The 23363-nt window shown below is 39.0% G+C and overlaps 1 protein-coding gene and 1 long non-coding RNA gene across 2 annotated transcripts in view; one reads left to right on the plus strand and one right to left on the minus strand.

Moving 5' to 3' along the window:
* Window positions 1–11307, plus strand: part of LOC141370998 (uncharacterized) — a 52817-nt gene extending 41510 nt beyond the window's left edge. Inside the window, exon 4 of the long non-coding RNA XR_012375579.1 lies at window positions 10989–11307. This is a non-coding gene — a long non-coding RNA (uncharacterized lncRNA). The remainder of the gene's footprint in view (window positions 1–10988) is intronic.
* Window positions 9895–18649, minus strand: KRT20 (keratin 20). The gene is made up of 8 exons (XM_025859322.2): window positions 18182–18649; window positions 15827–15909; window positions 13886–14042; window positions 13446–13607; window positions 13201–13326; window positions 12011–12231; window positions 11235–11272; window positions 9895–10711 (listed from the first exon to the last, which is right to left on the minus strand). The coding sequence occupies exons 1-8, from the start codon at window positions 18584–18586 to the stop codon at window positions 10614–10616; spliced, it is 1290 nt and encodes a 429-aa protein (XP_025715107.1). The 5' UTR covers window positions 18587–18649; the 3' UTR covers window positions 9895–10613.
* Window positions 18650–23363: the final 4714 nt, after the last annotated feature.

The raw sequence follows: 23363 nt of genomic DNA on the forward strand, positions 1-23363 counted from the left end.
CTGGGTGGAGTGGAGATAGGTTGTCACAAGATATTTTCTCTTCCAGATTATTCCATTGCTTGGATTCTCTGCACTGTCCAGTGTTTTATGCACTGTGTAGGAAAGCAATGAGTGATTGTTGAGTGGATAAATTAATCGTTCGTCACCCTCAGCCTTGAGCTTCTTAAAGTTTTTCACTTATATTTCCTAGTTGTTTCCTTTAGAAAACTAAATGTAAACCATCTGACCATAATCTAGTCTATCTTCTAGTGGAATATAGTTTCAAAGCAGTTGTGAAATGCACTGGTGGAAGGTGGGGAATAAATGCATTTTCCAGGGGGCGCCTGGGTGGCTCAGTCAGTTGAGTGTCTATCTTTGGGTCAGGTCATGATCCCAGGGTCCTGGGATTGAGCCCTGCATTGGGCTCCCTGCTCAGTGGGGAGCATGCTTCTCCCTCTCCCGCTCCCCCTGCTTGTGCACTCTCTATCTCTCTGTCTCCGTCAAATAAATAAAATCTTTAAAATAAAAATGCGTTTTCCAGATTGATACAGTAATTTGAACTCTCAAGGCTTTTAAAATCTCAGATTAGGATTGGGATGTTACATGGTTTCTTTCTTTGTAATTCAGAAAAAGGACCCCTTAAACATTGAAAAGTGCTATTTTTGAGTAGAGTGTTATAGTATTTTCAGCAGCTCTTCCTTTACATAAGAATTACCTTCTTAGGAAACTGTGGAATCAGGAGCCTTGTCTGATTGTTTGCTGCTCAACCTCCAGCATTGCTAATGTATCAAAGTACAACTGATTTTTTGTATATTAAAATTCTGTCACTGCTTGCACTCTCAACCCCTGCCCCCCACTCTAATATCGATATTCTCTGCCTTGACTCTAGCTTCCCAGAAAGTGAGGTTCTCTAAGCCTGTGAACAGTCTTGAGCTGGAGCCAGCAGTGCCCCCTGGTGTGTGGGGGCAAATGCAGAGGACTTCACCCGAAGCCCATGTCAGGCCCCTATAGGGAATACTCAGTGTCAGTTCCGGCAAGGAGAAGGACTGTGTGACCCTATTTATTTATTTATTTATTTATTTTCCCAGGGACAGGAATGATGAACCCAGGGTGAAATCCAATTCCAGCATTCCAGCTTCCTTTTACCTTACTGTAGAAGGGACACATGTGAAGGGACATATTTTTCCCCAGCCTATACATGTCACAAGGAGCAGGCCAATGGGATTTCTTTTCTTTCTTTCTTTCTTTTTTTTTTTTAAGATTATTTATTTATTTATTTGACAGAGAGAGGCTTGAAAGGCTCTCAGATGAAGGTTCCAAGGTGATACCAGGTGGGTGGTTGAGCCACTAGCCTGGGAGTGTGTTTTAGTTGAGAAAAGCAATGTGTCTCCTGCTTTGTTTATGCTTTTTGTTCGTCCTCCCCCCCTTTTTTTTTTTAAAGATTTTATTTATTTATTTGACAGAGAGAGACACAGCGAGAGAGGGAACATAAGCAGGGGGAGTGGGAGAGGGAGAAGCAGGCTTCCCACCGAGCAGGGAGCCTGATGCAGGGCTCGATCCCAGGACCCTGGGACCATGACCTGAGGCAAAGGCAGATGCCCAACGACTGAGTCACCCAAGTGCCTCACCAATGGGATTTCTTTTTTTTTTTAAATTTTTTTATTATTATGTTAATCACCATAAATTACATCATTAGTTTTTGATGTAGTGTTCCATGATTCATTGTTCATAACACCCAGTGCTCCATGCAGACTGTGCCCTCTTTAATACCCATCACCAGGCTAACCCATCCCCCTACCCTCCTCCCCTCTAGAACCCTCAGTTTGTTTTTCAGAGTCCATCATCTCTTATGGTTCGTCTCCCCCTCTAACTTACTCCCCTTCATTCTTCCTCTCCTGCTATTTTCTTCTTTTTCTTTTTTCTTAAAATATGTTGCGTTATTTGTTTCAGAAGTACAGATCTGTGATTGAACAGTCTTGCACAATTGACAGCACTCACCATAGCACATACCCTCCCCAATGTCTATCACCCAGCCACCCCAACCAATGGGATTTCTAAATAAAGGGGTCTTGAGCAAGACATTTACAGAAACTATGTATTCTCACTCACAATAGATATAGAAAGGATGCAGCAATCAAATGCAGACTCAGCTTGATGAGAGATGCTGTTGTAATCCATTTTTTCATTTCTTGAGAGGATGGAAATGTGTTAGGTGGGAATGCCAGGGACCTCGGCCTCATATGGAAATTTTTAGCAAGGATCCCTTTAATGTATATTACAAGCATTTTGTCTGAGCTTGTCCTTGTTCCAATTGTTGATAGTGATAGTGTGCTTACTATGTTGTAGACACCGGGTCAGATAAACTGCAGACATTATTTTTAACCCTTGTGGCAACCTCTTAAGTTGGATACTTTTGTCCCAGTTTTCCAAATGAGCAATCTGAGGGTCACAATGTTAAGTGACTTATACAAGACCACACAGCCAGGAGGTGGCAAAGATAGGATTCAGGTTGCAGTGCCTTTTACAGACAACACAACCCTGCTTCTTACGGTGAAAACAGAAAGGGCAGAGCGTCACTCTGACCCCCCAATGGTGAGACTGGGTTTCTGCCCTACACATCAACCAGGAGCTTTAGCTTTTCTCCTTGAATTTCATTTCTCAGTATACAGGCTGAGACCCAGAGAATGACACCACACATGAAATCCTGCAGACACGTGGACAAATGTAGTTTTATTATATTTTTTAAAATTTAATTTAACTTTATTATGTTAGTCTCCATACAGTATGTCATTAGTTTTTGATGTAGTGTTCCATGATTCATTGTTTTTGTATAACACCCAGTGCTCCATGCAGTACATGCCCTTCTTAATACCCATCACCGGGCTAACCCATCCCCCATCCCCCTCCCCTCTAAAACCCTCAGTTTGTTTCTCGGAATCTGTAGTCTCTCATGGTTCTTCTCCCCCTCTGATTCCCCCCTTCATTTTTCCCTTCCTTCTCCTAATGTCCTCCACGCTATTCCTTATGTTCCACAAATAAGTGAAACCATATGATAATTGACTTTCTCTGCTTGACTTCTTTCACTTAGCATAATCTCCTCCAGTCCCATCCATGTTGAGGTAAAAGTTGGGTATTCATCCTTTCTGATGGCTGAATAATATTCCATTGTATATATGGACCACATCTTCTTTATCCATTCATCTGTTGAAGGGCATCTCGGCTCTTTCCACAATTTGGCTTTTACTGACATTGCTGCTAGGAACATTGGGGTGCATACAGCCCTCCTTTTCACTACATCTGTGTCTTTGGGGTAAATATCCAGGAGTGCAATTGCTGGGTCATAGGGTAGCTCTATTTTTAATTTTTTGAGGAACCTCCACACTGTTTTCCAAAGTGGCTGTACCAACTTGCATTCCCACCAACAGTGTAAGAGGGTTCCCCTTTCTCTACATCCCCGCCTACATTTGTTTCTTGCCTTGTCAGTTTTTGCCATTCTAACTGGTATAAGGCGGTATCTCAATGTGGTTTTGATTTGAATTTCCCTGATGGCTAATGATGATGGACATTTTTTCATGTGTCTGTTAGCCCTTTGTATATCTTCTTCGGAGAAGTGTCTGTTCATGTCTTCTGCCCATTTTTTGACTTGATTATTTGTTTTTTGGGTGTTGAGTTTGAGAAGTTCTTTATAGGTCTTGGATATCAGCCCTTTGTCTGTAGTGTCATTTGCAAATATCTTCTCCCATTCTGTGAGTTGCCTCTTTGTTTTGTTGACTGTTTCCTTTGCTGTGCAGAAGCTTTTTATCTTGATGAAGTCCCAAAAGTTCATTTTTGTTTCTGAGGAAGATATTCGATGTGGGATTTTCATAGATGGATTTTATGAACTTGAGGAATGTTCCTCTATCCCTATACTCTGAAGAGTTTTAATCAGGAAAGGATGCTGTTTTTTGTCAAATGCTTTTTCTGCATCAATTGAGAGGACCATATGGTTCTTCTTTCTCCTCTGATTAATGTGTTCTATCACATTGATTTGCGAATGTTGAACCATCCTTGCATCCCAGGGATAAATCCCACTTGGTCGTGGTGGATGATCCTTTTAATATATTGTCGGATCCTATTAGCTAGGATTTTATTGAGGATTTTGGAATCCATAGTCATCAGGGATATTGGTCTGAAATTCTCCTCTTTGATGGGGTCTTTGCCTGGTTTGGGAATTAAGGTAATACTGGCCTCGTAGAATGAGTCTGGAAGCTTTCCTTCTGTTTCTATTTTTTGAAACAGCTTCAGGAGAATAGGTATTATTTCTTCTTTGAATGTTTGGTAGAATTCCCCAGGGAATCCATCAGGCCCTGGACTCTTGTTTTTTGGGAGGCTTTTGATCACTGCTTCAATCTCATTACTGGTTATTGGCCTATTCAGGTTGTCAATTTCTTCCTGTTTCAGGTTTCCAGGAAGGCATTGATTTCTTCCAGGTTGCTTAATTTATTGGCATATAGTTATTGATAGTAATTTCTAATAATTATTTCTATTTCCTTGGTGTTAGTCGTGATCTCTCCCCTTTCATTCATAATTTTATTAGTTTGGGTCCTTTCTCTTTTCTTTTGGATAAGTCTGGCCAGTGGTTTACCGATCTTAATAATTCTTTCAAAGAACCAGCTTCTAGTTTCGTTGATCTGATCTACTGTGTTTTTGGTTTCTAATCCATTGATCTCTGCTCTAATCTTAATTATTTCTCTTCTAATGCATGGCTTAGGCATCATTTGTTGCTTTTTCTCTAGTTCTTTAAGGTGTAAAGTTAGTTAGTGAATTTGGGATTTTTCTGTTTTTTTGAGTGAGCCTTGGATGGCTATGTATTTCCCCCTTAGGACCGCCTTTGTAGTATCCCATAGGTTTTGGACCGATGTGTTTTTGTTCTCATTGGTTTCCATGAATTGTTTAAGTTCTTTGACTTCCTGGTTGACCCAGACATTCTTGAGCAGAGTGGTCTTTAGCTTCTAAGTGTTTGAATTTCTTCCAAATTTTTTTCTTGTGATTGAGTTCTAGTTTTAAAGCATAATGGTCTGAGAATATGCAGGGAATAATCTCAATCTTTTGGTATCGGTTGAGACCTGATTTGTGACCCAGTATGTGGTCTATTCTGGAGAAAGTTCCATGTGCACTCAAGAAGAATGAATATTCTGTTATTTTAGGGTGGAATGTTCTGTGTATATCTCTGAGGTCCGTCTGGTCCAGTGTGTCATTCAAAGCTCTTGTTTCTTTGTTGATTTTCTGCTTAGATGATCTGTCTATTGCTGAGAGTGGAGTATTGAGGTCTCCTACAATTAACATATTGTTATCAATATGACTCTTTATTTTGGTTAACAGTTGGCTTATGTAGTTGGCTGCTCCCATATTGGGGGCATCGATATTTACAGTTGTTAGATCTTCTTGTTGGATAGACCCTTTAAGAACAATACAGTGTCCTTCTGTGTCTCTAACTACAGTCTTTAGCTTACAATCTAATTTGTCTGAGATAAGAATTGCTACCCCAGCTTTCTTTCGAGGTCCGTTGGCATGAAAGATGGATCTCCATCCCTTCACTTTCAGTCTGGATGTATCTTTAGGTTCAAAATGAGTCTCTTGTAGACAGCATCTGGATGGGTCCTGTCTTTTTATCCAATCTGCAACCCTCTGCCATTTTATGGGAGCATTTAGGCCATTCACGTTGAGGTGATTATTGAAAGATATGAATTTATTATCATCATGTTGCCTGTGAAGTCCTTGTTTCTATAGATTGTCTCTGTAAATTTCTGTTCTCTAGCACTCTTGGGGTCTTTCTCCTTTTATAGAACCCCCCTTAATACTTCTTGCAGGACCGGCTTAGTGGTCACATATTCTTTTAGTTTCTGCCGGTCTTGGAAGCTCTGCATCTCTCCATCCATTCTAAGTGACAGCCTTGCCAGATAAAGCATTCTTGGCTGCATGTTCTTCTCATTTAGCACCCTACAAATGTAGTTTTAGTTATACTTTTGACATGTAACCACAATGTCAGAGATCATGTAAAGTACTAGTTCAACTTGCACTTCCTACACAGGAATTTGACATTATGGTCATTAATAATTAGTTATAAGCGGCATTTCCCCCCTTCCCCTGCCTTCAAGGGTGATTCCATTATTATTGCCATAGAAATGAAACAGGCTATTCATTGCTTACAGACTTGAGGGGATGTGCCAAATGCAGACTTGTAGCTTAGTGATATGATCACCTAATATGGGAATATGATTAACTTGAATTCTTGAATTTGGAACCATGCTGAATTTTGTGCTGAAATGTATACTTTCCATCTCTAATGCCTATATGTAAATTTTAAATAATTTTGCTCAGTGCCTATACATTATGTTTACATATTATACCTTCGTGTTTCTATATATATTATTTATTTTCCTAGACTGCATGTTTCTCAGCTAGGGACTATGTCTAATTTTTTATCCTTAGTCTTAGCCTAGTGTTTGCCTAGGCTTCATCCTTGCACTTCTGGAGTTATTTCACTTGAAAGAACTTAATCCTTGTTTGAATATGTCACTTAAAATTCATTTCATCTGAGAGTGACTTTGCTCTAATTTGCTGGTATGCTTTGACCAAGATTTATTCTGAATCCAATTATGAATGGGGAGGAACTTCAGAAGTTGAAAAGAGAGTTATTTCTTCTTCAGTGGCTGTTTTTTGGGAGGGAGGGCTAAGTTAAATAATAAAGCGTGTACTTTAGAGGTTTTAGAAGTAAAAATAATTTTCTCTGACAGCTATGAAAATATAGGAGGGTGGGAATATAGAAAACAGAAACAATCTTGGGCTTTGGTGGCAAAGTGATTATATAAGTTGAGGCACAGAGGAAAATGATGAGAAAGGGGGAACTGCTCAAAAGAGTCATGACTTCCTTTTCTGTAGAGTTTAGGGAATACTCAAGATAGAGACAGTTATTTATGTGGTATTTGTAAGTCTTTTGATTTATTAAGTAAAACTTATGCCCATCTTCTCATGTCACATTGGTTAGTTTCCTGCTCTTTGATTGCAGGGTTTTCCACCTGAGTTCTTTCCATTAAAGACAGACCTTCCACTTCCTGCAATTCACTGATCACTGGGTCCCTAACACCTTTCACTTTTGCTTTTTTTTTTTTTAAAGATTTTATTTATTTATTTGACAGAGAGAGACACAGCTAGAGAGGGAACACAAGCAGGGGGAGTGGGAGAGGGAGAAGCAGGCTTCCCGCGGAGCAGGGAGCCCGATGTGGGACTCGATCCCAGGACCCTGGGATCATGACCTGAGCCGAAGGCAGACGCTTAACGACTGAGCCACCCAGGCGCCCTCACTTTTGCTTTGAATAACATTTGAAGATCCTGTGAGTGACTAAAAGAATATTGGGCTACTGACATTGTATGTTGTGATTTTGAAATGAGGATGAAAAAAAGACCTTGGTGGTCATGCTTGAGGATGAGTTCTGGACTCCAGAGCTCAGTGTTCTCAAAGGCAGGGAGGGTTGCCTATGGTGAGAGAGAGGAGAAGGAATCTTGGAATCTTTCCTTGCCTGGGAAGGCAAGTCTTAGAAGTGAGTCTAGGGGAGAGAAGACAAATGTTTGAAGGGAAATTAAAAAAAATAGAAATCACTAGCCAGTGCTTTAAGTTGGAATTGTTATTTGAGACTGCCCCCAAGTTAGTGAGGGTGAGAGCAGAGGGTGTCCACTGGTCAAGTTTTGATTTTATATCATTCCATAGCATTCTTTTTAGATGTTATAAAGCTCTGTGTAGATGTAATTCCCCAAGGCCAGAAAAAGTAGTTCTCTCCAACCTAGCATAACCTCTAGGGTTTCTCTCTGAGTTTGATGGGTCCACTTGGACACTGATGATTTTGTATAAGGTCATGAAATTTATTGATAATGATTCTATGTGTGATAAAGAGACCTATACTTAAGGACTATGAATCTTCTCTGGATCTGTATGCCTGCCAGAAATAGGATCATGCTGTTCTGTTTCTTAGCTCGTATAAGAAATATAGATACGGAGATTAACACTTTACTTTCACACAGTCACTACTGGTAGCACCGGTGGTATATACATAAATACATCTGGTTCCACATGTATATATGTTCTCTCCTACTTTCTTTGAAAGATTGCTTGGAAGAAACTAGAGATTGACCAAAAGGCAAGGATTAGTTTTCATTTTTTATGATAGGAAATTCGGTTAAAAATAACCTACTTTTATTGAGGAGGGCACGTTCTGCATGGAGCACTGGGTGTTATGAACAAACAATGAATCATGGAACACTGCACCAAAAACTAATAATGTAATATATGGTGATTAACATAACAATAAAAAAAATAAAAAAAAAATAACCTACTTTTGAACAAAGTGTCATTATTGTCTATGGCAAAAGGCAACAATTGTCATACTGACTATGGCCATGCCTAGTGAATTTCAAACCCACCTCCTGCAAGTTTTTTACTAATCAGACTCAGTCTTTGGCATTTGCATGTTGAAGTTACATACTGTTCTGGAATGTATTTTAGTAGGAGAAAAATAATTTACTTCTAAAAGTTCTTAACATCTTTAAAAGCAATTTACTAACCCGAGTGACTTGGAAGGAAATTAAGAAAAAAATGAAAGTGAACCTCTTTACTTTGAGGAAAGGAATGAGAATAGGTGAAGATAATATTTTTTTCTAACAAAAGTTGTGGTAAATCCAGTCATGTGGGATGCTGGCTGGTCCACATTTGTGACATTTGGCTGTTCTAAGTGTCTGGCTAGTTAAAATGGCAGAAAAGAGCAAAACAAGTAACAGGCAAATGCTCATTTCAGGTGTGACTCTGCAATTCTTTGTCATGTAATTTATTGCTTAAAAGAGTGTCGTGACTTCAGACAAACAGTCCTAAGGTTCTGTCCTGCTCCATTACTTGGTAACTGTGACTTTGGGAGAGTACCTATTTCATGTCTTCATATATAATCCTCATTTGTAAAACGGGGAGAATAGAATAAGATCAAACCAGATGAAATTGCTATTTTTTTAAAGGTAAAAAATGATTACCTATTGGCAAGTTCATATGATTCAACCTAATAGCTTCTACTTCATGGGGTTATTGTGAGGATTAAATGAGAAATGCATATAAAATGCCTGGCACACTGCTTAGCTCATAGTAAGTGCTCAATAGATGGTGGGTATTATTATCCTTAAGCGAATCACATTATTATTTTCAATATAATCACACTCAAAATCCTATTTACTTACAAACTTATATATCAAAATTTAAATCCAAGCTATTGATTTACTAGAATACAATGAGAGAGGGCAAAATGATTTTTTCTTGTAAACATTTGCAAGGCAGTTAATGGGTGAGAATATAGTCTGTGTCTTTTTGTGTCTGACTTCCCTCAATAAGCATAGTGTTTTCAAGGTTCATCCCTGTTGCATTATGTATCAGTACCTTGTTCTTTCTATTGCCAGATAATATTCTATTGTATGGACATACTCCATTTTGTTTATCCTTTGATCAGTTGATGGACGTTTGAGTTGTTTCCGCTTTGGGGCTATTATGAATAATGCTGCTATGAACATTTCTGCACAAAAGAACACATTGTATGATTCCATTTGTAGGAAATGTCTGGAGTAGGCAAATTCATAGAGGAAGTGGATTAGTGGTAGCCAGGGCTGGGGGGGAAGGGAAATGGAGGGATGACTCCTGCTGGGTTTCTTTTCTCAGTGATGAAAACATTCTAAAACTAGGCAGTGTGATGGTTGCCCAATCCTGTGCATATGTTGAAGACCACTGAATTTTGCACTTTACAAGGATGAATTTTACGGTGTGTGAATTATATCTCATTAAAGTTGTTTTAAAAAAAGGTGAGAAACATTTCATAACACGTTTACCCCATAAAGAAAGAGAACACCTGATGATTTATGCAGTTTATTGTCATAAGGAGAGGCATTCTGCCTTGAGAAGGGTTTCACTAATTTTACATTTCATCTACTCCCACTTCAAGCATAATGTGCTTCATTCTTATTCTGCTCAGCATTTGTGTTTGGAGCCTGACTCAAATTATTCGAAGAGCTGAGCTGAGTTTTAAAAGACAGCGGAGACAATGGAAAAAATGCAGATATAACTTAAAGCTAGCAGGATTGTACCAATATCAAAAATCCAATGAAATTAACCAAGAAATTGGCTCATTTAAGAATCCAAGGGCCCCTGAAAGGAGATTTTGCAATTCAGAAATAGGAAAAATTAGAGAGAGCAGTTTATTTGCAATTTTCAGGGATTTTTCTGCTTTGTGAGATTTAGTGTAATTCAAATGTGCTGTAATTTTCAGGAACATTAACGAATTGGTATTAGGTGGTCTCTAACTTATAATTAATGTGTTTCATCGTAAAGAGATGGTGGTAATGATATTTTAAATGTCCTAGTGCTCGTTGGATTTCATTTTTGTAGGTGATTTGCAGCTCCTCTGAGTTAAACAATTTATATTCAATTACAGAGACTGATAAATGGGCTTTTGTCCCCTTCTGATTACCACAAAGCACTAATGGTGCTGTCTGATGGCTGCTTTCTTATAGGGAGCAAAAATTATAGCTACATTTCTTTCAAACCCTCAGCAGCATCTCCAGGTAGCTGTTTACAAATCTTCTTCCATCTCTTCGGTTTTACTTGACACAACCTTGCCGTCTACCACTTCTTTCACGACTGTCATAATCTTCCTTTTTCTCTTTATATCTGAGTTTAGATTTAAGTATGAAATATTAACTCAGGAACATGACTCTCCTGGTCTATAACATTCAACTCTAAATCATTATTATTTTATACATATTTTTCCTAAAAGAAAAAGAAACCCATTCTTTTTCTTAAATAATCTTGTCCAATTTATAAACAAATGCAGAAAATATGCCACTGTCCCCAAATTCACAAATTTTCTATGCCCACCCCCAAAGAGAAATATACAATATTGAATTAAGCCAAATGCACTTTTTCATCTTATTTTTTTTCTTTTCAGGATCCCGTGATGTCTCAGGACAGCAATAGCTTGGGCCAAGAAAATCACCCTGTTGTGGGAGTATGACAAACTTTCCATGTTGGGCGTTTCTTTATGTAATGCGCCTGATTTTCAGAACCCCTAGGGTAGTATCTGCTCCCTTGAGAACTGATCTCTATTTACTTTTCAACAGTGGCATTTAATAAGTGGTAAGTTACTGAGTGAGGAGTCAGTCTCACAGGAAACATGTGAAATTAGAACACTTACCTTTCTGCTCTGGGATGCTTATCGCATGTTCTGGAATTCTGTTTTTTTTTTTTTTTAAGAAAAGAAAAAGAAACAGGAAAAGGTGTTATTGCCATGTTGAAAATGAAGGGCTGTCCTGCATTTTCTGTTTCAAAATAAAGTCTGTGTGATGTGTGTATTAATGCTGTGTTTGTATTTTTTCTGCTTTTACCATGCTTGTTACTTTGAACTTGAGTTTCTTACTTTTCAACTTGACATATTATTTTATATCTATCATCTATCTATCGATATCTTCAGAACTGACCTATTTCCTCTGTACTATAAGCTTTTGTAATTAAAGTAACAAAATTACAGTGGAAGTTTAAATCTTGTGTTCTCTTACTGAGTTTCTTGGGTGTAGTAGTTGAAGACAGTTTCTGCGGCAATAGTGATGATTCTCAAACTGGTTCCCACAGACCTCTGTGGCCTGTTCATTTCATGACCTCTCAAGGAGAATTTCTAAAAGTTATTGTACTTCCAATTATGTATTAATCATAAAAATTAGCAAAAGCATAATCTGTATCATTTACTGTATAACCATCTTCTAAGTCAGCCCTACACATGACCTCAAGTACAAAGGCTGTACCTGGTATTTTGGAGATGGGCGTACTTTTGGTATATTTTTGTTTTGTTGGTGGTGGTTGGTGTGTGTAATTGCTTTTGTGCTAGGAATTGCATTGGTGCTGGGGAATGAGTGACAGGGTTTAATGCACAGCATGTAGACACTGGCACATATTCCTTGATTCTAAGAGCCTTACTTGACGTCATCTCCTTCCAGAAGGTGGCGGTAAGTAGCAATTTCCTGCTCAAGCAGGGTTTTTATGTCAAGGAGGATATTGTATTCGTTGCTCTGGCGTTCTGTTTCCGTCCTAATCTGTGTCAGTTGGCCTTCTAGGTTGTCCAGTACTGCCTGGATGGTGACCAATTTGCCACTGTAACGATCTTTGGTGTCCTCTAGTGTACGCTCCAAAGTTTCTTTCTATAAGCACAAGAAAAAGTGGATGTTTCTTAGTTGAAGACTTAAGAGGTGGTTCAATTTTAATTTCTTTTGAGGAGAATTCCCACAGCTAGTCACTGTGGGCATAATTCATATTTCTAGCTTTATCTCCCACTCTTTCCATCTAGGCGACCTCAGCCAGCTACTAGGACCACTAGCTCCTGAGCCCCAGCCAGCTGCTATGACCTCTAAGGGTCTTTTGTTTGTTTTTAGCTTCACACTCATTGTTCTCTTACTGTGGTATATTGTATTCTAGTTCTCCGTATTTACCTCCTCTCCCTGTGATTTGTGGTGCCCCTTCAAGGGGAGGATTAGATTTCCTCATCCCATTGATACCAGATTTGGTCATGTGACTTTCTTGGCTAATGAAAGGTAGGTAAAACTGACAAGTACCTTTTCTGAGAAGCTTTAGGAACTGTCAGATGGTCTGGCTACTGCTCTTTTCTTTCTGCTACAACACTGGCATGCCCTGGCCAGGGTCTCCTCCCTTAGCCTTACCCCTGGAGTGGAATGTCATGGAGCAGAGCTGCAGCCGATGGATGGATGATGGATGTAGTGTTGTAGTGTTCTTGTAAGCCATTGCAATTGGGGGGTTGTTAACACAGCATAGTTTTGTCAGGAGCTGACTGATTTGTTTAGCCTGCAGACTGATTTGTTTACCCCTATTCTCCCAACTACAAATTCATCTCGAGTTTTCTGATCTAGCTGAAATGCCACTTTCTGTGTGAAGTCTTCCAGATCTACTTGTTCCTCTGCATCCTTACAGCACATTGCTCTTGTCCTGGATTTCTTTCTGTATTTTAATTATAGTCAGTGGCTTGGCCTGTCTCCCTGCCAGCTCTGCAGGGATGAGGGGTTATTTCCTGGAGGTTTCTGTATTTCCAGAATTCCTCACACAGGCACTTAGTAAACACACACTGCGTTGAGAGTAGGAAGTTAGACGTGTTTTACCAGACTGAGGAGGGACTGGAGTTCTATCTCCAGGTTCTGGTAGGTGCGTCTCAGCTCCTTTATTCGAGCCTCATTTTCTTTTAACTCTTCATTGCTCACTGTGACTTGTTGCTGCAGAGTTTGAGTCTAAAGTTCCAAAAATGAAAAAAATAAATGAGTAAGGAGAAAGAGGAAAGAAAATGAGTTATCTTTTTTTGAAGGACAGCTTCTACACCTTTGCTTGCCCTTCAGAATTATGTTATTACCTGTTTCTCAAACTGTTCTTTGGCCTTCTGAAGGTTCTCCTGGGCTATTACTTCATACTTCTGCCTCATTTCATTCATGGTGGTGCCAAGATTCAGACCTGGAGCAGCATCCAATTCTACACTGACAGTATTGCCCAGGTGTCTGTATAGGCTGTCCACTTCCTATAAGAGTGAAAATCCTGATTATAGTCTGAAGCACGTTCTCACATGAGGCTAGGCAGAAAAGACATAGGTCTTAATAGCTTTTTTCAGTGGGGATGAGTAAAAAAGAAAGACAGTAACTTAGGTAGGGCTTATTCTAGTCTAGGTACTGCTCTGTCATTGAACCCTGACTGCTCACACCATTATTATTGTCATTTTCTTTACCAGCCTCCGCCCCCCCATTATCATTATTAGAGTCATTCTGTCATTCCCAACACCACTTCTGAATATTTCCTCACCTCCTGATGTTCTTTTTTGAGGATATCCAGGTCTTTACTCAGTTCTTTAAGTTGAATCTCCAAGTCTGTTCTAGTTATGGATAGATCACCCAAGACCTTATTCAGGCCTTGGATATCAGTCTCCACTGTTAGGCGTAGCTCCCTTTCAGTCTCATACCTGTGAATTAATTGGTATGCAGAGATAATTGAGTCCTTTTGAAGCCATTATAGAAGACAGAGTCTTAATATAATGAGATGTTTTTATGTGGTATAGGAGGATCTATTTCAGTACACTGTGTCCCTCTCTATTTTTTTAAATTCTACCAGATATTGATTGATTGATTGATTGATTTATATTATATTCAGTTAGCCACTGTATAGTACATCATTAGTTTTTGATGTAGAGTCCGCCAGAAAGGATGAATACCTATCATTTGCATCGACATAGATGGAACTGGAGGGGTTTATGCTAATTCAAATAAGTCAAGCAGAGAAAGACAATTATCATATGGTTTCACTCATATATGGAGCTTAAGTAATAGCACGGAGGACCATAGGGGAAGGGAGGGAAATCTGAAGGGAGAGAAAGGAGAGAGGGAGATGAACCATGAGAGACTATGGACCCCAGGAAATAAACTGAGGGTTTCAGAGGGGAGGGGGTAACAGGGTGATGGGTATTAAGGAGGGCACCTGTTGTGATGAGCACTGGCTGTTGTACGTAACTAATGAATCATTGAACACTACATCAAAAACTAATGATGTGCCCCTCTTTATACATTCCAAAAATGTTCATGAGAACCTAGGAATCAGATAATTTGCTCCATAATATAATCTTTGTAATTTGGAGTGATTGGTAAAAAAGCAATCTGAAATAACTCTTAAATGTTTCTAAATTCTAAAATATATTTTAAAAGAAATAAAAAATATTTTGCTTTAATTAATGTGTCAGCAAAGGATTCTCATTATTGATATTAAATAATGGTTAGATTTACTTAATGCACATGATCTATTTTTATTACTTTGTAAGCAGATGCATCAAAAGTGGATTATCTTAAAGAATTTATGATTCTTCCCTACAATCTTATATACTCTCATTTTTATTAAAGTAGCAAAACTTTAAAAAATGATAATGCAATGGAATATCCAGGTGCTGACTTAGTAAAATTGGAATTAATGAATGTTTACTGCTTTAATCTTCAGATCTGCTTTCCTATTTCCTTCTTTTTGATCCCTCGTAGCATTCAAATGCTACCCTTCTAAACCACAAAAGACTTTTTAGTACCAACGCATTGTACACATTCAGAATGAGAAAGCCCTAGCGTAGGGGCCATTTGTGAGGAACAGCTGTGATCACATGTGGTGTGATATGGTTACAAGAGAGTGAACACAATCTGAGCTGGTTTAATCATAGTCTTAGTTCTTTGGTTTGTCAGACTCTATTATAAAACACCAGCAAACTCAGAAGCGTCAAAGGTCGCCCTCTGGAAGTTGGGCCCTACAATTGGCAGGCACTTGAAGGAGCATGGATGACTCACTTGGAGAATCACCACACGTAGACACATGGCTCGCTTTAGATAACAGAAGGGCATACTGCAGAAGGGGATTGTATATCGCTTTGGTGTTATTCCAAAGGGCAGAATTAGGTTCAGTGGGCGAAAAGGTAGGTGTGAGGTTACTAAAAAAGAGTGGTCTAGCAGCCAGAGCTAACCAGCCAAAACAGTAGTAGTTACTGGAGGTGTTCAGTTACACGCTGGGTGGCAAAATGTTAGGAATGTGGGAGAGGAAAGTGTAGCCCTGAGTGCTGGGCTAGACCAGATAGCTCCTAACAGCCTTCAAACTCCCAGATTCTGAAATTACTTAAGGTAGCTCCTTTACCAACAAGAATGTGGAAAGCTGAGTGTCATGAAGGACTACTACAGGGAATCCCTTTTCAGGAAGGTTTACCATGGTGTTAGAACCTACTTCAGCTTGAAGTCCTCAGCAGCCAGTCTGGTATTATCAATTTGCAGGACACAACGTGTATTTTCCAGTTGTGCGTTTTTAATCTGGAAAATATATGAGAAAGAATGACATTTTCAACTGGACAGGAGTTTCAAATGATTGAGTGTATCCTCAGATATAAACATTATTCTATCAAAGATGATATTCATTACAAGAATTTCCACATGAAAATAGAAAGAGTGATGATACAGCCATTTAACATAATTGAGTCGTAAAATGTAACACTGTTCTCCAGGGTTTGGTGAGCTTTCTTATGGTTTTACAAAAGGAAAATTTCATTCAACTTGAGCCATCAAACTCTGTTGAGTGCCTTCCCTTTGATGTACCTGCTTAGAATATTCTTGTTAGCCCTTCTCGCTTGGTGAACTACTTCTCTTCCACATTTTGCCTTAGATATCTGCTTCAAGGAAACCTCAGTGATTTCCTCAAGGCAGAACTGGATGAACTGCCTGTGTTTTCAGTGCTCTACACAGCCCTCCTTGCTAGAATTTATCCCTCTGTGTGGGAGGTATGTTGCCTTTGTACCTATTTCCCCCCTAAATCACATTATGTTCACCATCATACTCCCCAATGCCCAGCATGGGGTATGTACTAAATATTGGCTGAGTGAATGGACAACTGTTATGTGAGAGTTGTGCTAGGCACTGGAGCTGTCAGGATGGATAAGCTCTCGATCTTAAAAACAGGGTTATCTAAGGGTGAGTTCTTTATGATGTATATGGATCTTTGCTTGTAGAAGATATTACAATGACATGTCTCTTTCAGCAGATCCAGTCCCAGAGAGAGCTGCCTTCATATACTGAGTCTGCCCTGCTAAATGGAATAGATGGCTGTGTCTATGTGTTTGGGCTGATCCAAAGTAGATTCAGAAACATGAATCATGAGACAGGTAGGGAAGAATAGTTTGCTGATTTTGAATGTAAATTTTAGTGGGAGCCTGAGAAGAATGACCTTTTGGCAGAAAGACAATTTAGACACCTTTGCCTCACCTCCCCATAGTTCCTGAAACCCCTAAAGTAACTTCCAGTGGAATCTGGTTCAAATTGCACTGATGTCTAATAAAAATGCAAGAAAAAGAGACTTGCTGGTAAGGAGGCGGCCTTTGCTCTAAATGAATATGAATGTTAAAACAGAAATGAAAATGAAAGGGATTCTTTCCTTGATAAGAATTTGAAAGCAGAACAAGTGCTCCTGTCATATCTGAACTTTTCAATTAGGAACAAAGTCCACTTCCTTTATTGCACATAACTGATAAAACAGAACTCCACCTTCTGGTGGGAGTGGGTTGTGATATGACTGCAACAAATTTGAATTGGGGGCAATAGAACATTTTGTTACTGTAGAAGTGGTTTGTGAACTGCTTGTGATGATGATGATGAGATCATTAAACAGGGCATTTAAAAATCTGGATGTCATTCAGGCATGTGAGTGGCTTAGTTGGTTAAGCAGCTGACTCTTTAATTTTGGCTCAGGTCATGATCTCAGGGCCCTGGGATTGAGCCCTGCATAGGGATCCAAGTTCAGCAGAGAGTCTTCTTGATATTCTCTCTCTTCCTTTGCCCCTCCCCCTGCTCTCTCTCTCTCTCTCTCTCTCTCTCTCTCACACACACACACACACACACACAAGTAGGCAGAGTGGCAGGCAGAGGGAGAGGAAGAAGCAGACTCCCTGCTGAGCAGAGAGCCCGATGTGGGGATCGATCCCAGGACTCTGGGATCATGACCTGAGGCGAAGGCAGATGCTTAACCAACTAAGCCACCTAAGTGCCCCTCAAATAAATAAATCTTTAAAAAAATCTGGGTGCCATTAATACTTACATCTCTTCCCCTTATTTCCATGCTGACTCACTTTGTCATTGAAATTTATGATATAGTTTCTTAATACTTATATTACAATGTTTACATAAATTAAAGGAGGAATTATCTCTAAGTTGACTGGGAATTCAAAAGTTAATGAGAGCCAGGTGAAAAAAACCTGAGATTTATAATCACATAAAAATTTTAGCTCTTTTCAGAGAAAAAAATATTTACTATCCAATTAGACTTGTCCTGGTAAACTGACAAAAATACAGATTATATTTTCATATTTTCCATGTAATTAGATTTTTAAAAGTGAAAAAATATTTACAGTCATCTAATTATGTAGTCAGCTACTCTAGCACTAAGGATAGATGGTAGAATGTACCATTTTATAGATGTAGCATTTCAGCCTTATTGCTTTATAACATCCGTTTGGACCCACCTAACGTATATGCCCTCTTGGTATATATCCTGCAGCTCAACAGTGGAGTAGAAAACACAGGTGTCATCCCTTACCTGATTTTGCAGCTCTTCTATTTGTTGGTAATATGCACTGTAGTCCCTGGTGCTGGGCGTGTTTGTTTCATACCACTGCTTGATCTGCAATTCAAGTTTGGAGTTGGACTGTTCCAGGGACTGCACTTTTTCTAGGTAGCTTGCTAGGCGTTCATTTAGGTTCTGCATGGTCATCTTCCCATCACCAACAAACAGGTCTCCTTTGGTGAGATCACTCCCATAGCTCATCATGTGTCTGGAGTTCGAGATGCGGATGCCCTGACCTCCAGCTCCCCCATAGACGCTGGGTGCAGCTGCGAAGTGCTGTGTGCCCCCCTTCCTATACATGGAACCACTCATGCTGAGTGCAGAGCCCTGAGAGGAGGAACTCAAGCCTCTGCGGAGGCTTCTGCGAGTGAATTCCATTGAGGATTTTAGGAGGGAGCACCTGTAGCTTCTGGATGGCTGGAGCAGTCTGTCTCCCAGTGGTGGATGAGCTGATCTTTTTATAGAGTTCATAGGAAAGAAACACCTCCTCTGCTGACATCTCACCTTTGGATTGACACCACTGTCCACCGTGCCTTGCTTTGTTTTTTTCTTCTTCCCCTTTGTACAGCAGTCTGTTTAGTTTCATTCTAGAAATTACCACTAGAGGCATTTCTTAGAGGCTTTTCTCAGGGGCAATTCCTTTTTTTAAACAGGCAACAAAAGGAAACAGGAGGATGTATTCTTTTAGCCCTTGCACCTGCCTGGGCAGATTTTTTTTCATCCTAATATACAGATAAAGAATATTGGCAAATCAGCCCTTCTCTGAGTTGTGAGCCTCTGATTTCCAGTTCCCAGCCCCCTGCCCTTTCCCATTCCACTGAGAGGCTAGGTGAGGTGCTTCCATGTTGCTGGGGCTCTGTCATTAAAGTCAAGGCTGGTTAGGGAACAGGAAGCCTGAGTGTCTTCTCTCCACTACCTCCCTGTGCTGTTACACAGTGTCATTGTTGATGTTAAATTAATGTTCTTGTTTCTCTCCAAAAAAAAAAAAAAAAAAGAATATTGGCAAATGCTGTGAATAATTTAGGTACCTAAAAAGATAGACGTGGGTGCATAATAGTTACACTGGTGATCAAGAACAATGTTTTAAAAAACTCTTTTTTAGTTTATCTTTTTCTTTTTGATGAGAACATTTAAGTTCTATTCTTTTAGTAAATTCTTAGTGTACAGTGTAGCATTATCAACTATAGTCACCATATTTTACGTTAGATCCTCAGACCTTATTCATCTTAAAGCTGAAAGTTTGTATCCTTTTATCTCTCCCTATTTCTCCTACACCCCCCAGGCCCTGGCAACCACTGTTTCTATGAGTTTGATGTTTTTTTCTTATCTTAAGATTCCTCATGTAAGTGGTATCATGTAGTATTTGTCTTTCTCTCTCTGGCTTATTTCATGTAGCATAATGCCCCTGGGGATCTATCTATGTTGTTGCAAATGGCAGGGTTCCCTTCTTTTTTGTGACACAATAATAGTGTGTGTGTGTGTGTGTGTGTGTGTGTGTGTGTGTGTGTGAGATCTTTATCCTTTCGTCCTTTTGTGGACCCTTAGGTTGTTTCTATATCTTGGCTATTGTGAATAATGCCACAATGAACATAGGAGTGCAGATACCTTTGAGATAGTGACTTTATCTCCTTTGGATATATACCTAGAAGTGGGATTGCTGGATCATATGGTAATTCTATATTTAATTTTTGAGGAACCTCCATATTATTTTCCATAGTGGCTGTACCACTTAACATTCCCACCAGTAGTGCACAGGGATTCCCTTTTCTCCACATCCTCAACAATATTTGTTATCTCTTGTGTTTTTGATGATGACCATTCTAACGCAATGAGGTAATATCTCATTGTGGTTTTGATTTGCATAAGAACAGTGGTTTTTAAGTATGGATAATCACTCTTCAGAATCTGTTTTATGCTTTTTTTTGTTTTTAAGTTTATCCCTATTTAGAGGTTGTATTTTATAAAACTATTAAAATATTTTGTACAAACACAAAGCTTCAGGTATTTAAAACAGGAATGAAACATTTATACATTTGGAGATGTAGTTTGGGGAAGTGAATTAAGTGAATTTAGATGAGTGGTGGATAGATGATTTTGAATTTTTCCCCCCTAATTCTAATGTTTTAAGGCCAAATAATTCATTTAAATTTTTCAGTCACTACCTGGCTTTAGGTCTTTTTCCCTGCAAACGGAAAAAATAGCATAGTGCTTTGCACCTGACCTGGTGCATGGAGGAGTCTCTCTCCCCTGTTATAAGGTCAGCTCAGCACCCACCATGAGACAGATTACTTGCTCCATCCATTCTGAAACTATAGCTGCTCCCTTCTAGAATCCCCAGTGGATTTCCCTGGCAGAAGTTTTCACAGAAGCCTGATCTTCCCTACGGGTCCACAGGCTCATGGCATCAGCGGAGCAATGTATAGGCAGGGTGTGTGTGTAGTGCCTTGGGATTACACCCAGTCTCCGTGATTGGGCTGGAAGCCTCTGCAGGTGTGTAGACATCCAGACATATGGTGAGCTCTGGGTGTGACCTCACCAGTGGAGCTCTGATAAACATTGTCGAACCTATGGAATGGAATCTATTCATTTGTTCTTCCTCATTCAAACCCCTTGGCCAGAAAATTCACTGTAACATTTAAATCGTTTCCTTAATCAGGTTACGTATTTCAAAGGATTGGAGAAGTTACTGAAAACACCTCAAATTAATTTTCATTTTGATATTTTGAGGTTTGTATATGATTAAAGCAAGCAAGCAAACAAAAAAAAAATAAAGAAGAGGAAATCTAAAACAAGGCATATCCAAAATCTCTGCACATTCGTTCTGAAGAATTTGGAATTTACTTTTTTAGTGCCTCAGTTTGTTGTCGTTCTTCCACTGAAAACCAATGGCTTTTTACTTTTGAGTTTGAGTTTTTTTGGTTACTTTTTTTTTTTTACAAACATCTTTCTTCTAAAATAACGTGACTATATTATTTCTCTCTTATAAACAATGTACTTTATTTATTTATTTTAAAGATTTTATTTATTCATTTGAGAGAGAGAGAATGAGAGATAGCACAAGAGGGAAGAGGGTCAGAGGGAGAAGCAGACTCCCTGCTGAGCAGGGAGCCCGATGCGGGACTTGATCCCGGGACTCCAGGATCATGACCTGAGCCGAAGGCAGTCGCTCAACCAACTGAGCCACCCAGGCGCCCAAACAGTGTATTTTTAAAAAAAAATTTCATTGTTATGTTAATCACCATACATTACATCATTAGTTTTTGATGTAGTGTTCCATGATTCATTGTTTGTGCATAACACCCAGTGCTCCACGCAGAACGTGCCCTCTTTAATACCCATCACCGGGCTAACCCATCCCCCACCCCCCTCCCCTCTAGAACCCTCAGTTTGTTTTTCAGAGTCCATCATCTCTCATGGTTTGTCTCCCCCTCTGACTTACTCCCCTTCATTCTTCCCCTCCTGCTATCTTCTTTTTTTTTTCTTAACATATATTGCATTATTTGTTTCAGAAGTACAGATCTGTCATTCAACAGTCTTGCACAATTCACAGCGCTCATCGTAGCACATACCCTCCCCAATGTCTATCACCCAGCCCCCCCATCCCTCCCCCCCCCCACCACTCCAGCAACCCTCAGTTTGTTTCCTGAGATTAAGAAATTCCTCATATCAGTGAGGTCATATGATACATGTCTTTCTCTGATTAACTTATTTCACTCAGCATAACACCCTCCAGTTCCATCCATGTCATTGCAAATGGCAAGATCTCATTCCTTTTGATGGCTGCATAATATTCCATTGTGTATATATACCACATCTTCTTTATCCATTCATCTGTCGATGGACATCTTGGCTCTTTCCACAGTTTGGCTATTGTGGACATTGCCCAAACAGTGTATTTTAAAATATACTTTATGTTAGACTTTGCTTCAGTTACATTATAAAAGTAAAAATTGGGAGAGTTAAACCTACTTCATGCTCTTTATGATATATGTGCGGATAGCTCTTACTTATGTTTTCATCCATTCATATTCGCATCAGCCAATACTCACTGAGTGTTCACCACCAGTAACTGAGCATGTAATAAGCAGACCTTGCTATTTGTTACAAAGCTTTAAATTACTTTGTAAATAGTTGTCACAGCTAAAATCTTCAATGGACCTTTTATAATAAACACATGAACTGTGTTCTTTTATATATGTGTTTCCACAAAATTAATGTCTTTTGTTGTTGCTTAATGGGGGAGAAGGTCTTTTTTTTATTATTATGTTATGTTAGTCACCATACAGTACTTCATTAGTTTTTGATGTAGTGTTCCATGATTCATTGTGGAGAAGGAGGTCTTTTGATTAAAGTCATTGGAAAATTGTACTGTTTAAATTACACAAGTTTTGCAATGAATTAGTTTCAGCTAAGAGTTTAATACATTAACACATATGATCAAGGTGTGTAGAAGCATTATTTAAATCAAGAGTTAGCTTTCTAAGAGCTAGGAATATCAGTGCAGTTATTAAACATGATAATTTTTCTTTTCTTCTTTAGCCTAATTATTCCTTCTGGATGGACCCAGTTATGTTTAAATGAAACAGTTAAAGTCTCATTAAAATCATTAATATCATTTTTTAACTTTTTGGAAAAATAACTGTTATTCCAGTAGTTTTTGGCTAGTATTTGTAGGTTTTTTGAGATTTCAAATTTAAACTAAAATATGATATAATAAGGCTATTCTTATTTTTAATTTAAGTATAATTAACATACAGTGTTATATTAGTTTCAGGGGTACAATATAATGATTCGACAATTCTGTTATTATGGAGTTCAGTCATCCAACTTAGAAAAATTCTTGTGAAGATTTCCACATATTTTTTTCAGGGCAGGAGAATTTCCTAGCTCCTCTGCTGCACTGAGTTTTATGCTCTGGTAGATTATTATAACTTGTAATGTGACCAGAGGAAACCAGGCTGGTATTTCATAGCTATTAATTTTTCTGAATTATACCTGAGGACTAGATACAGATCCTGTTGACTCTTGTTCATATACAAGTCATTTAGAATTTAGAGCCCCTGCTATTCCAGGTTGTTGGATGACAGCATCTCAAATAAATATTTATTAGATTCGCACTTCCTTATAGCTAATAGGAAGTACATTTTGACTTCTG

The sequence above is a fragment of the Callorhinus ursinus genome, unplaced genomic scaffold (assembly GCF_003265705.2).
Source record: "Callorhinus ursinus isolate GAN/ISIS: 27379988/994484 unplaced genomic scaffold, GSC_fseal_2.0 scaffold52, whole genome shotgun sequence".
Classification (NCBI taxonomy): Eukaryota; Metazoa; Chordata; class Mammalia; order Carnivora; family Otariidae; genus Callorhinus; species Callorhinus ursinus.